Below are 15814 nucleotides of genomic sequence, written 5' to 3' on the forward strand. Positions count from 1 at the left end.
ACCCCTGTTTTCTCCAGACAACATACCACTGACATACTGTTATTCCCACTTGTTCTCTCCCCCACCTTTTGTTCCCCACCTTGCTTCAGTGGACATTTATATGCTACATGGCTCCTCTAGTTACATTTAAAACATCTAAACCTTGATACTGGCTGTATACCTGAAGTAGCGGCTTCAACTCTTACTGGTGGACTCCGTTGGGGTGGTTTAGGCTGCTCACCATGGGTTCCCCTATATCCATGTGCAGCACTGAGTATCTCCTTCTTGTGCAGTGGTGCACTGACTGCCAAGTACAGATCTCCTTTTCTCTCATGCTCATCTGCAGAATTACACTCCTGGTCTACCTACCAGATTCACATGTCTCCAGCCAAAGTGCTGAGGGTTTGTTCCCTCACCAAAAGGTCTGCCAGCCTATCAAAAGTGGTGACCTGATCCCCACTCACCCACCTATGAAAATAAATGCTTAGCTCAGCAATATAATGTCATACACTTTCATCTGTCTTACGTCTATACTCACAAAACATTTTGTGTACGATTCAGGTGTTAACTTAAAACATTTCAATAAACATTGTTTAACTGTGTCATAATTTGAACAATCAAAATCAGACAATTTAGAAGCAGCAGTTATAGCTTTACCATGCAGTAAGGTGGTCAGGAACTGTACCCAGAGCCCTTGGTCAACATCATGCTGTCTACATACTCCTTCAAATATATATGACTAAAAATATCACCTTCTTTATACTGCAGAAGAAATTTGTTGACCTTTGCTGCTTCTGAGATTTGGTTATTTCCTTCCCTATTACCGCTATGTTCCTGTCCAAGAGTCAGCATGTCCCTCTCATGTTGACACTACTTCGCATTTTCTTTGGCCTCCAAACACTGCAGTCTCTCTGTCAATTCTAATTCCATGCGCTTTGCCTTCAGTACACGTCTCTTAACTCCAGACGGGTTTTTAAATCCTCTGAGGAAAAGGTGAACTGTCCTGTTTCTGAGGGCTGCATGTCCCCATCACCTGACTAGTTATCTTCCTAGTTGCTGGTCCGTGCTGCAGCTGTGATTAAGGCTGAAATAATTTCTTCTTTAGTCAGGCTGGCATGCACCAGTCCTTTGGATCTGCACGCCTTAGACAAGTGGTCTCACTGTCAGCTTGTCATAATCCTCTGTTGACATCTTTGCCTGCTTTCCCTGACTAAACTAACAAAAATAAATAAAACTGTTGTGAAAAATGAAACTCTGTATTTTTACCTTGTGGCTGCTGAGAGTGCACAAACCTTTAGTGAAAACTGCTTACAGGCTACAGAAGTTCAATTAATAAACCACCAATGTTCACCAATAATGTGATGTCCGTCCTCTGGGCCAGTAATCAAGAAGACTCAATCCTCACCACTGACACCAGTGGGGAATATTCACTTAGAACAAAATGGAAACACACATTATTTTCAAATTGCAGCTCTCTGCATCAAGCACAATTTTTCTTAAGAGCACACGGGGGAGCACACTCCAATCCTAAGGCTAGGTTGTCCTCTCCAGGTCACAAAGAAGACTCCACCTTTCCCTCTGCATAAACTAGTGCTCTGTGTCCCTGTTCAAAGTAGCTGACACACACACACACACACACACACACACACACACACACACACACACACACACACACACACACACACACACACACACACACACACACACACACACACACACACACACACACACACACACACACACACACACACACACACACACACACACACACACACACACACACACACACACACCCTACCTGGGTAAGGCTGGCACAGATTTACTAGCTATGCCACCTCCACCCAGACTACAAGGTAGACTCACTGCTACCAGCCAGGTACTTTAAGGCTCTTATTAGGGTATCCAATTACTATTAGTAAAATTAATACATATACAAATAGTAATGTTTCCAAGTGGCAAGACTTTCAGGACCATGAAGCCACAGTATCACCAAATAAATGCAATTACTTTCCAAGGTTAAACTATTTTCTAAAAGACCAGCCACAATGAAAGGTACAGATATACTTAATAATAAATAAGAAACCAGAAAACATGACAATACTGAATATCTACTTATAATGAAACACCAGAGTTTCAATTCACAGGAAATATAAAAAATAACACAGATGGAAAGACTCAGACAGATACAGAAAACAATACTTAACTAGTCTCACTATTTTTCTAACTGACTGAAGAATTAATGTTGCTTACTTACTTTCTAGAGCAAGGCAAGATGAAGTGGATGAGTGTCTTTGTTGTCAGTTCCAATAAGAGGGTGTTGCGTGCCACTATCACATCTCTCATTAAAATCTAAAATAATTTCAGTACCGGCTATAGAATGGCATCACATCTGGTCACCTGATTCTGTGCTTCCCACATAACCCCCCTGCCTAGAAGCTGAGATAGGATCCAGCACATATGTGTCACAATACACACCCCAAGCTCTGCTAAGGCATCTGGAGACTGTAAAACAATTCCAATACTTCCATCCTTCTGGGCAGACTAACCAGCTATTCCATGCCCCCCAGGGAAGAAATAAGTTCACCACTAAGGATAATAAGAGGCTTTTCCCAGACATTGCATTTCTAGCTGCATTCAGGCCTGTGAGATAAAATCTTTATGGCTTAAACAAAGTAATTTAATTTCTGGCTATTTTTCTTAGGACAGGCTGAGCTAAGCTTAACCCCTTCCCTTCCAGCATCCTCTGTTACAAGAGGAAAGTCTCATAAAAATGTATATTTCTTTTCTGTCCAGCAGGACTCAATGTTGACACATTTTTATCACAAGCAGCTTTACAAACATATTTCTAACACAAGCATCTGTACAAATCAGTTTGATATGCAAATTACATAATATTCTTTACAAAACTCCAGCTAGCTATGCTGGCGTATGTTACACATGCACTGCCTAGTCTCTCTGGCATAGCTGGCACTACACCAAAAAAGCAACTGGAAGCACTTGAAAGTACCCACAAAAACCCGAACAAGTGCTGTAAGCCAAAGAAAACTGCAAAACCACGAGTCCACTTCGAATCTTTTAATAAACCAACTCCACAGACCATACACATAAACGCAGTTGCACAAGACAATATACCAGCGTTTTCATCCAATCCACTTGGACTTCATCAGACAATGTACTACCATTTAATTACTCTATATATATTAAATGACCAACCCTCCAACCAATGTAAATCCCCCAAAGACATTCAAAATGAACCTATGAACCAACAAGCCTCATGAATATTAAAATTGAATTAAAACCTGACTATAAAAGTGCGTATGCATAAACATCTAAGATATTCTGAATAATTAAAACCTATGGTCATATAAATACAGTGCATATGTATAAACTGTTTGGTTACATAATTTATACGGACATTGTTGAATAAAGTGCTTGTGCTTACTAACATATTAATTCTTAAACATAATAAAACAACTCCCTCTACTGTCCTGAATCAATATTGCACATAACATTCCATAATACAAAAAACCACTTCCTTTATACAAAAATAAGTTAAAACCTCACTATATACTATTTAAATATGAATACTTTACTTGAATATAATTAAATAAATAAATAACATATATCACACATCAAATCCTGTCACATTCTATTCTATTTAAAAACTACTAAATTTTATTAGCCCTTATTTTTAATAAGGATGTTATACTCAAATAATCATTTATCCCTGGTTTTTTACTAGTCTCCAGGTACACCTGCCACCACAATTCCTTACTCTCCAAGATCTCTTCCCAGATACCACCCCTTATATCCTTTTCGACCTGTTGTAACACAAAAAAATAAAATTTGCATCCTCTACATTCTTTACTATGCTTGAATAAGGCACTAGTCTCTTTCCCTTTTTGCATATCATATACGTGTTCATAAATTCTTTTCTTTAGTTCCCTTTCTGTTTTTCCCACGTAATATGAAGGACACTTATCACAAGTTGCCAGATAGACCACCCCTTTTGTATCACAACTATATTTGCCTTTACTCTTAATTAACATATTTCTACTATCTATAAATATCTCACTCTTATTACTAATATATGAACATTGATTGCACCGGCCACATTTATACGTTCCTACTTTTTTTCTCAACACATCATTCTTCCTATAATCCATATCCTTTTTGTTTTCCAACATATTTTTTATACTTCTTGAATTTCTGAAAATAATCTTCGGTTTAAAACTATTGATTCCTTCTATATCTGTTAAAGCAGAAAATTTATCCCATTCTTTACTTAAAATGTTTCTTATTCCCATATTATAACTGTTGTACTCAATTATGAGGTTTTTATGGTACTGGTTTTCCTCAGTCACCCTATCCTTATTTTCTTCTCTTGTTGTTTTAAATTCAATCCTACCCATAATTGGTTTAAATCTGTCTGCCCTACCTATTTCCACTTCCCTTCTAATGTCCTTTACAAATTTCTCTGGGTATCCCCTTTCAATGAACATTTTCTGCAATGTATCACATTCAACCAAAAAGTCTTCATCCAGGGTAGTCATCCTTGATCCCCTCACAAACTGCCCTTTAACTATATTACGCTTGCAGTGTAGGGGATGCGCACTTTCATAATGCAAATAAGAATTTACATAGGTTTTTTTCCTATATACCCTGGATGAAAATGACTTCAGCGTGTTATTTTTAACCAATTCAATGTCCAGGTATTGTAGAACCTCATGATTGACATTATATGTAAATTTAAGGAAATTAGTAGTTTTACCAATATATTCCAGAAATTCCTTGAATCTTTCTTGCCCCCCTATCCAAAAAATAACTATATCATCTAGGAATCTTTTATACATGATCCATTCCTTCTTAAACTCTGATTTTAATATATATTTTTCTTCCCATTTGGACAAAACTATGTTGGCATATGTTGGTGCACATGCCGCACCCATAGACACCCCAGTCCTCTGTTGAAAGTATTCACCATCAAATAACAAAAAATTGTATTTTAAGACGGTGTCCATGAGTGCCACTGATAAAATCTTATCTTCTTGTGTCATAGTTTTGTCCAAAAATACACATTCCTCAAACCACTTCATTCCACAAGTGTGTGGTATGCAGGAAAAAAGATCCACTATGTCTATAGTTATGAATAATAGGTCAGTGCTGTAACATTCAGGTGTTAATTGTTTTAGAAAATCCCATGAGTCTTTCAAAATCACTCTATTACTTGTCCATATATGCTTGGTTGTAATATCTATGTATTTTGCTAGGGGTTCCGTTTTTGACCCCCCTGCAGTAACTATGGGTCTTAGGGGTGGGTCCATCACATTTTTATGGACTTTCGGGATTCCGAACATAGTGGCCATCCTAGGTTTTGCTACTGTTAAAAACTTGTGTAGTTCAGGCTTTAACACCTTTTCCAACACAAAGTCATTCAACATATTATCTATTCGAAAATACGCCACATTTACCTCATTTTTTGAGACCACTGAATATTTTGTTTCATCTCTTAGTATCATGTTCATCTTTCCTTCATAGATTATATTGTCCATAATGACGACACCCCCCCCCTTATCTGGTTTCATCACTCTGATAGTGTCCTCATTAATTAATTCCATTAATGCCTCTTTTTCATCTTTATTCAAGTTATTATCAAATATCTTCCTATTAATGTTATTATGTTCAGTTCTGATCCCTTCTTCCAAAATTCTTTCAAAATTTCTTAACTGGGGTAACAAGGGTGGATTAAAAGTAGATTTCTTTTTCAATTTTGTAACTCTATTGTCACTACTGTAACCATTGTTGCTTGCCAGAACACTCAAATTTATTCTTCGCATAAACAACTTGGTATCCAGAATTGTGGTGGCGGTGTCACCCTTTGAACTAGGAATGAATTTAAAACCTTTACTAAGTAATTTAAAATGGTTAACCTTAACATCAAAATTACCATAATTGTAAATAGAAAAATCCTTATATGTATGAATAACTTTGTTTACAACATTAATATCATATACTTCATTTCTATCCAAATTCGGGCTATTTGAAGAGAGGGTGTTAATCAATACCTCCCCCTCCCCCTTCTCCCCCCCCTCCTGTAAAAATTTTCCCTATAATTGTGAGGCCTGTATACTTCTTCTGTTTCCCTTACTAAAGGAGGGAAATCTTGGTCATAGGTAAGATCATTCTGAAAATCAGAATGACTGTAAATGGGTTTATTCCATTTCCTATTATTAACATAATTGTTAACATTCTTTTTAGACATATTAGGTTCTGGGTAGTTAGTCCCATTTTCATATTCCATAATGTCCCTGTGTAATTTACCTATTTTACGTTGCATAACCACATTACATTTTTCATCAATTTCATGCCTAATATTATAATATTGTTGCTTCTCTTCCTTAATACTAAATATTAGGTCATTTTTAATAGCTCCATCCATTTCATCAATGTCTTTAGTCAAACACTTAATATTTCTTTCATTTTCTTCTATTATTAATTTAATAACATCCAAACCACATTGATTAAATACCTTGAGCAAGTTTTTATGAAAAATAGAACCACTGGTGACATTGTTTGGATACTTACAAATACGAAGACCTTTTGGAACAATTTCCTTTTTTAAGCATTCTAATAAGTATGCATTTTCTATATGTAAAGTTTTGAATCTAGTCATAAGGCCTTTAAGTTTATCAATTTTAACCACATAAGTCTCTCCTTCTTGTCTGTCCAAACCAACGTGTGTATCCATACCAAAGTCTATATTCCTATTCAACCAGTCTCTAGTGCTGATATGGTTAGAACAATCAGTACCTTTGCTTAAGTCCGTACGAGTCGGTTTCTTCCGTTGAGCCCCTGCAGCTGTTCCACGACGCTCATTAATCACTTCAGTCCCTTCAGATTCAACACCCAGAATGTTAGGAGTAATTAGAGGATTGAAATTAGTTGCTGAGCCCTCGGAAAAGTCGCCGGCGTCATCTTCTTCGCCCATAAGCTGCCTCTTCCGTTTGCTTCTACTATTAGGCTGTTGCACATCCTCGAACACCAATTCTTCGCAACCTAACTTGGTTTGACTCACTAACATCTTGTGGCAAAGGGGAGTGAGTAAATTAATTTCTGGCTATTTTTCTTAGGACAGGCTGAGCTAAGCTTAACCCCTTCCCTTCCAGCATCCTCTGTTACAAGAGGAAAGTCTCATAAAAATGTATATTTCTTTTCTGTCCAGCAGGACTCAATGTTGACACATTTTTATCACAAGCAGCTTTACAAACATATTTCTAACACAAGCATCTGTACAAATCAGTTTGATATGCAAATTACATAATATTCTTTACAAAACTCCAGCTAGCTATGCTGGCGTATGTTACACATGCACTGCCTAGTCTCTCTGGCATAGCTGGCACTACCTCATATCGTCACAGTACCATTTCCCATTCACCTCCCCAGGAATGTACCTACACCAAACACTTTATTCAGCTGCAGAGGCAATTTGTTTGATACATGGGTACTTACTGACATAACCTTTGACTACACAAAGAGCAACGTCCACAAGAAAAGGCAAGATTTAGAGGAAACAATAAAGAAATCTTAAAAACAGTTGTAAAAGAAAGAAGTAAGGAACTGTATATCAAATTAAGTTCAAAATGTGGCATTTTTAATCCATGGTACAGAAGCAGGTTGGGACCATTCACTGTGTCTGGAAGCTTTCACTGCACAGCAGGACATGAGTACAATATCAGGCTACACAGAAAAGTTCATTATGGTGGTTGCAAGTTGAGTTTAGCAGCCTGGAAAAGTCTGACATACCGATGGTCTCCAATGCCCAGTTCTATCTGTTCCCTGCATAGGGCACTCTACGAAGTCACGTCCTGTGTTATCACAAAGATTCTAGATGGATATTTACTGCAAACAAGTGATTACATTGGACTGATCAAATAAAATATACAAGCAAACAGAACCCCGTGGAGACTGAAAAATAAACAAGGTGTGATTTATGAATGTATTACCTCTAGCTTTGCAGATTCCTTTATTAAATCCCAAATCACAAAAATGTTGCATTATCTGCAGCACCACACAGTACAATGGCAAAAATGGGTTGTCTGTGATGTCAGTAATTCAGCACACTGTATTACTAATTCTGCTAAACAGAATGTGTTTTCTGTCACAGTGCAATGCTTACCTTATTTTCCTTTTCCACTGACACACCTTATGATAATAACTTTTTGTAGCAAACACAAAGGAAATGGCTTACAGGAATATATATACAAGAAAGTCAGGCCTTTGTTACTTTGCATTCTCCAATGACACATGAAAAAACAATATACCTTCTGATCAACAGACAGACATATTCAGTAACTGACACTAAAATGATATTTCCTTACCTGACATTCTCATGCCGATACATGTACATGGTATTGAACTGCTGTAGCTCTTTTTGTTTTTGGTCTCTTTTCATGTCCTTCAACATCTCATCAGCAATGTGTTTTGGAAGAATGGACAGCAGTAGCCTTTCCTGTTAAGGACAATAACAGAGCAGGACTAATAAATACTGCAAGGAGGATGGAACATCATTCTACACCAATTAACTACCAGAAAAGTATCAGGGTGACAACTGTTACCTTACTAGCTATCAATGCTATGTTAAAATCTAGTGTCTGTCCAGTGTATTAATCAAGGCGATGATGATGTCAAATGCACAAAAGAGCTACAAACAGCTGAGAAACTAAAATATGAATGAGCACTATTCACAACCAAGGCAATGGCCAAATGTGTTTGCATCATTATGCTTAAGCTGATGAAAACAGAGAAGCAGTTAAAGACAAAAAAAAAAACAGCAAATAATGTACAACTCTTCTCTGTTTTCACTAAAGAAAAGGAGTGTCTGTCTATAAGACAGACTGGGAGACAGGCAGAGTCCAAATTCTGAGGATAGAGTGAAAAAGTGAAAAAGGCAGGAGCAGCAAGCATTAAAGCAGAAGAAGGCAGAGGAACAAACAACCTATACCCGAAGATGCTAACAAATCTCCATGTCATTGAACTGAAACTGGTGTTACAGGACTGGAGACCAGCACCATGTGGTGATCCTCTACAACAGAAGTCCAAGTGACAAAATGTGGACCTGTGGGTTAGTCAGAATTTAATGTTATACAAACGTAAGCATATACTGATGTGGCATACAAACATGACAGAGGTTGTCAGGATTAGTGGAAACATAAATTTGTGAGAGCAAACTAAAAGGAGCAAAACTTTTTCTTGAATGACAGCTCTTCAACTGACAAAGTGCATATTCCTGTAAATGGATTTAGAAGAACTATTTCTGCTATCAAGCATTCCTAAGATAACACAGGAGGGGAAACAGCTGATTTACAGTTAACCATAACAAAAGAAGAAGGCTTTGATGCAGTACATTTGCTTAGTGTGTTTTTGAGAGGTGGGGATGCGTAATGTATATCTTTGATATTTTCTTGATGGAGTTACTACTGAACAATCTGACAGTGTGGGCTGATGCCCCATAATTTTCAGATGTTTGTGCTTTTTAACAACTGTGTTTAACAAAATATACTAGAGGGGACTTGCTATTCAGGAAAACTATGCGTCTCCAAAACATCAGACTGACTTTCTTTTTTTTTAAGTTACATGGCCTCAACAGATGCGCCCACCTCTTATGTCAGGACCTAGTTTCATCCCCCAGTATCTCTACAACCTCATAATCCCACCACTCACTGCAGTGCTAACTGCTTGGTCCCCCTGATGCAGCAAGTGGAAGGAGTGCTTTTATTTTTAACCTGCAGGGCAAGAGGTACAGATGGCATTTTACTGCTTCCCTGTATCTTAGAGACATGCAGTATGCTGGGTCACTGTGCTATGCAGGAGGCACACCACATATGTACTGTTTCTATGTCCTGTAAGCAAATCAAATTGTCATAGGATAAAGACCATTCCTGTCCTCCAATAGCTTCAGCTTAAATCGTGTGATTAAATAAAATCGTGACATTTTTGTTCAAGTACACAGGCGAGCTGCCACAACTTTACATACAAACAATGGAAATGACTGCAAAACTATATACAATGAAGGAAAGAATGCAAGAATGACCTGAGGATTAAACAGCCCAGCTACCACAACCCAATATACAAACAATGGCAACCAATGGAAAGTTATGCAATACGAACTAAGGAATCCAAAGATTTGACTACTATGACCTGAGGCAATGATAACATTGGTATAGCTGGTTGTGGTTTGGGAATGGGTGGGTTATGATGCCTTCATTAGAGAAGGTCATGTTTAGTTCACTGACAATGGAACATGGTGTAAAAACTATGACTTTGAAGAGGAATATTTATTATGTGAACATGCTGGGGCTTACTGTGCTTGGGACTGACAGCTGACTAGAGCTGTAAGAGCATAATAATCAACTAGTGAAGTATACTGAAAATAATAAGCTCATATTTGTAAATGCAGTTAAGGATAATATACACCCAAATAGAATAAAAAACATGGGATCACATCAAAGAGAGACAAGGATTCTTACCCTAAACAGTTCTCATAGTGCAATGTTGTAGCAGCACAGCTAGTTATATGTACTTTGTTTGCTAATCAAGAAGTGGATGTGCTGTTGTGTTCCTGTTATACAATATGCTTCACAAGTTCTATCCAGTATTTCATGTCAATGAGCTCTAATGAATGGAAATTTTGAAGATAAAATAAATACAGCTGCAGGCAGGAAGCTAAAGCGCACATGCATACCAAAGATAATAGACTACAGATCACTCTATAAAAGTCCAAAACCTTTATAAAACAGAACTACATCAAGTATTTTACATCTGCTACAACTCTGTTGGTGGGAAACTATCATTTCAAGAAAGCTATTACAAACATAAGCTCCAGTAATTGAAATATATCTAACATAGTTACAAATGCATTGCCGATAATGTTATTCCTAAATCAAAATTTGAGGTCACACATGGCTGTCTGAAAGCCTACTGATTGAAGTGAACAGCAACAGCAAACAATTCAGGCAACTAAAAAAATTAATTCAGAAAAGCTTTCCTATCTCAAACCATCTACTTCTGCAGTGGACTCCCTTTCCACACCACATATTTCTTTAACTTTACAATGAGTCATGTGCTCTTCACACAAACCATCCACTTCTGCTGTGGGCTCCCTTTTCATACCATGCATTGTTTTAACTTTGCACTGAGTCGTGCTCCTCACAAAACTCATTAATTTCTGCTGAGGATTTCCTTATCACACCAAAAAGTGGAACCTCCAACAGGTACAGATTTCATTCACCTGGCAGCAACTACAAAATTTAGTAGGAAGCAGTAATCATATTGTCTCAGGACAAATAATATCTTAACATTTCATTTGGTCACCATGCCTTTTAAGTATTACAATGAACAACAGAAAAAAATTATGCAATTCTTCATAACAAAACAGATTTTTCAGTCACAATTCATTAATACCAGCATTTTCCCTGTTCATTTCTTTTTGTTACTGTTTGATACCGCACCTTCTAATACTACAAATTTTACTTTTTGCCTACTTTTATGAATGTCAGCACAAACAGTTTCTTGTAGCACTGCAAACACTACTGGTAAGGGTTTGCACATTCTTTGGGTTACATAGAAACTATATCCTGGCAAATGGCTTTAATACTTTTATATAATACATAGCTTTATCTTCTTTAACCACACCTATTTTCATAAACTGCATATACGATCAACACTTTCTTACATTTCTTGAGCACAAACTTCCAACTACAAGAACATTTTCCCAGTGCACTCCTCTTTAACAACTTAGTAAAATTCTCTATGCACACATTTTGACAAGTAATAATCTGTCAGCAGTTTCATACCACTTCTTTCACAAAAAAATTTAAAAGCATTTATCATTATAGTGTTGTCTTCCATGTACTTCATTTAAACCTGTATATCCACAGAAATAATTCAGCACTGAAACACAGCCAAAAGACACTACAAAAATAAGTATAAACCAGCAATGTTCAAATTTATTGAGGTGAGAGCTTTTATAAATACAACCGACAAAATACGAAACATATATATATTAAAATCACTTCAACAAATTTTAAAACAGCCATTAAGAATACTGAACATATCAATTAATTACCAAACAATCCTAATTGAAACTCATTACACTCCATAATTTATGCACAATTCACTTATGCCTTAGCTTGTGTTGCTTTAACACAGGCTTCAAGGAAAAATAATTATTAAGCCCCTTACCAGCGTGTGATCTTAGCCTTAAAATCTATTTTAATTCACTGTTTTCTGTATTATAACAATATTTTCTAGTCGTATGCCTGCATATATTAATTACATCTATACCTAAGAACTTAAAACTGTGTGTCCCACCTTCTTTCAGCATATGGCCCAGGTGCAAAGTGTTCAATCCAGAATGATCTTTAGTGTATCCTGGCTTTTAAAAGCCAGTATTGCATTGCAATCAAGCATGGTGTGGTCATAACTGCAACACTTGCTCATTACATTTGTAGCAAACAGCTTGCCACAGTAAAAGAAAAAAAAAGTTAGTTTTTTTTTATTATTAAAACTTGAGCGCTGTAGTGCTCTCTGTGAGACCTAAACTGAAGCATGCATTTTGCTACAACCTAAAAAAAAAAAAAAAAAAAATATATATATATATATATATATATATATATATATATATAGTTTGTTTTTTTTTATGCTCCATGTGGGGTATAAACTGCAACAACTGCTTGAATTGCTTGCTACATTTGTTCCAGTTTAAAAGGAAGAAAACAAGAAGTTATGTACTCACCATAACGTTCGATGTATGTAGTCCATCTCGCCTCACATTCTTACCCGTGGGTTCGGAGCCGAATATTGGCTCCGACTCGGCTGATTTTACTAGCTCGAAGTCTTTCATTGGCTGGGCTAAGCAGGTATCCCATGGTGCACTGCTCCATATCCCCAGATCTAGTTTGCTGCGAAACTCATTTGTACTTCATGCACACATCACATCCAGGTAAAGAATAAGCTAAGCAAGGGAACTCTGCAGATAACAACCTAACCTCCAAATCTTCCAGGAAGGGGGAAGGTGGGAGGGTAAGTAACAATGTGAGGCGAGATGGACTACATACATCGAACGTTATGGTGAGTACATAACGTCTTGATGTTATGTAGTCCTATCTCGCCTACATTCTTATCCGTGGGACAGCGTCCCTAGCACCTACATCCTGGGTGGCTCATAGGAAAATACTCCTGAGAACTGTGGAGCCAAAGGAAGACCTGCCCCTGGAAACCACGTCCAATTTGTAATGAGAAACAAATGTGTGAGGAGAAGCCCAAGTAGCTGCAGCACATATATCATCCAATGACAATCTGGCTTGATAGGCTGTGGATGTGGAAACAGCCCGAGTAGAGTGAGCCTTGACCGGAAATGGCAGATCTTTACCTCCTGCTTGACAGATGAAAGAGATACAACTAGATATCCATCTAGACATGGTGACCTTGGAGACTGGGGAACTCATTCGGTTTTCCAAAAAGGAAACAAAAAGTTGGTCAGACTTCCGGATATCTCTTGTTCGGTGTAGATAGAAGTGTAATTGCCTGTCTACATCCAACTGGTGAAATCTAAATTCTGCCTTGTTAGAAAAGTGGGAAAGAAGACAGGCAGCTCAATGGATTGATTTAGGTTAGACAGAGAAACCACTTTAGGAAGGAACTAAGGGTTTGGTCTAAGAGAGACCCTGTCTTTATGGAAGATTAAATATGAAGGTTTGATAGAGAGGGCTTGAATTTTTGAAACTCGTCTTGCTGAAGTGATTGCTGTTAAGAAGGCTGTTTTCCAGGTCAAGAATTTCAATTCGTAGGTAGCTGCAGGCTCAAAAGGTGGTAAAGTAAGGGCTTGTAGAACAAAATTGAGATCCCAGGGCATGATAGGTTCGGACACCGGGGGACGGAGCAACAGAGTACCCTTCAGGAACGCCTTACATAGTCTATGCACCATGAGACTATGCTCATTCGATACGTGGAAATTAGAGATCGCTGCCAGTTGAACTTTGATGGTGGCTGATGCGGAACCCTGACGGAAAAGCATAGACAAAAACTCCAGTACTAAAGCGATTGGAGCTGTGTAAGGATCAATGCCTCTAGTATGTGCCCAGATAGAAAACCTTTTCCATTTACTATAATAAATCTTTCTAGTGGATGGTTTATGAGAGGACGATAATATATGAACCAATTCTGGTGAGAAATTATGAAGTCTGACTAATGATGGAAGTGGAGTAGCCAGGCTATCAACCGGAGGGTCATCAGGGAGGGGTGGAACTGTACCGACATGTGTCAGTAAATCTGGTTGAGGGTCCAGAGTCCAAGGAGTATCCACAATGAATTGCTGAAGAAAGGGAAACCAAACTTGGCGAGGCCAGTGTGGAGCAATCAGAATGATTCTGCTTCCCAAGGATTGCTCTTTCTGAATCACCTTTGACAGGAGGGGAAACGGAGGGAAAGCATAAAGCAGAGGTGACTCCCCCCTGTGGGGGGATCAGCGTGAAGTAGTTGCTGCATTTGGCATTGAGGGGGCTGGCAAAAAGGTCGCAGCATGGCTGACCCCATCTGCTGAAGATTCGCTCTGCAACCAGGCGATTCAGGGACCACAGAAGGCATCAGAATAGCTCTGCTTAGCCTGTCCGCAATCACGTTGGACTTCCCCGGAATGTACGTTGCCACCAGAAACCGTTGGGAAGTTACTGCCCAATGCCACACTCGCATGGCCTCTCTGCAAGAGGGTAAGACGTGGTTCCCCCTTGCTTGTTTAGATACCACACTACTGACATGTTGTCTGAGTGTATCGCAATCGTCCCTAGAGGAAGAACATTCTGAAGTGCCTGCAATGCAAGTAGCACTGCTATCATCTCTTGGACATTTATATGCAGATGTATCTCATGTTCTTGCCACGTGCCTTGGACTGTCCTGCCAAGATAATGCCCCCCCCCCCAATCTGGGAGGCGTCCGTGGTCACCGTGGCAACCGGGATGGGTGGATCGAAGGGCTTTCCCCCGTCCAAATTGTTGGTGCACAGCCACCAACCGAGGTCCTGCTTGCATCTGTCCGTGAGCAAGATGGGATCAGACAGTGCAAGTCTTTGGAGAGACCATTGAACAAAGAGGAGCCATTGGAGAATTCTCATGTGCAATTTCGCTAGAGGGACCAACATGATTGTTGCTGCCATGGTCCCTAGGAGCTGGAGAACCCATCTTGCCTTCGCTTGTCTCAGGGGCATCAGCATGTGTATCTGTTGTTGTAAGACTCTGATCCTTTCCTGCGGTAAAAATGCTCGCATTCGAATGGTGTCTAATTCTGCTCCTATAAAGGTGACACGCTGCGAGGGCAATAAAGCAGATTTTTCCCAATTTATTGTTATTCCCAATTGGTGACATAGAGTGATGGTAGCGTCCCTGGTTTGAACTAGTTGATGCCTGGTGGGAGCGGTAAGGAGCCAGTCATCCAGATACGGAAACACCTGGAATCCCTGATGTCTCAAGTGAGCCGTCACCACCGCCATACACTTGGGGAACACGCTGGGGGCTGTGGTGAGACCAAAGGGCAGGGCTCGAAACTGGAAATGGCTGGCTCCCAGCCGGAAGTGTAAGTGACTCCTGGATGCCCTGTCCATTTTCACATGGTAGTAAGCATCCTTGAGGTCGATGGAGCACATCCATACCTGCTCTCCCAACAATGGGAGAATCGATTGTAGTTTGACCATACAGAACTTGGACTTGTGTACATAGTTGTTCAGTTGGCTGAGATCTAGTATGGGTCTCAGGTCCCCTGTTCTTTTCGGCACAAAAAGAATCTT

At 38.9% G+C, this 15814-nt stretch overlaps 1 protein-coding gene across 1 annotated transcript in view; it reads right to left on the reverse strand.

Annotated features, from left to right (window-relative positions):
• The window catches only part of ADCY3 (adenylate cyclase 3), a 2166879-nt gene that overhangs the window by 1211825 nt on the left and 939240 nt on the right, over positions 1-15814 (reverse strand). The window contains exon 3 of the mRNA XM_044062394.1: positions 8358-8488. Coding sequence (XP_043918329.1) covers positions 8358-8488 — 131 coding nt within the window. The remainder of the gene's footprint in view (positions 1-8357; positions 8489-15814) is intronic.

The sequence above is a fragment of the Protopterus annectens genome, chromosome 2.part1 (assembly GCF_019279795.1).
Source record: "Protopterus annectens isolate FY-2018-M chromosome 2.part1, PAN1.0, whole genome shotgun sequence".
NCBI lineage: Eukaryota > Metazoa > Chordata > Ceratodontiformes > Protopteridae > Protopterus > Protopterus annectens.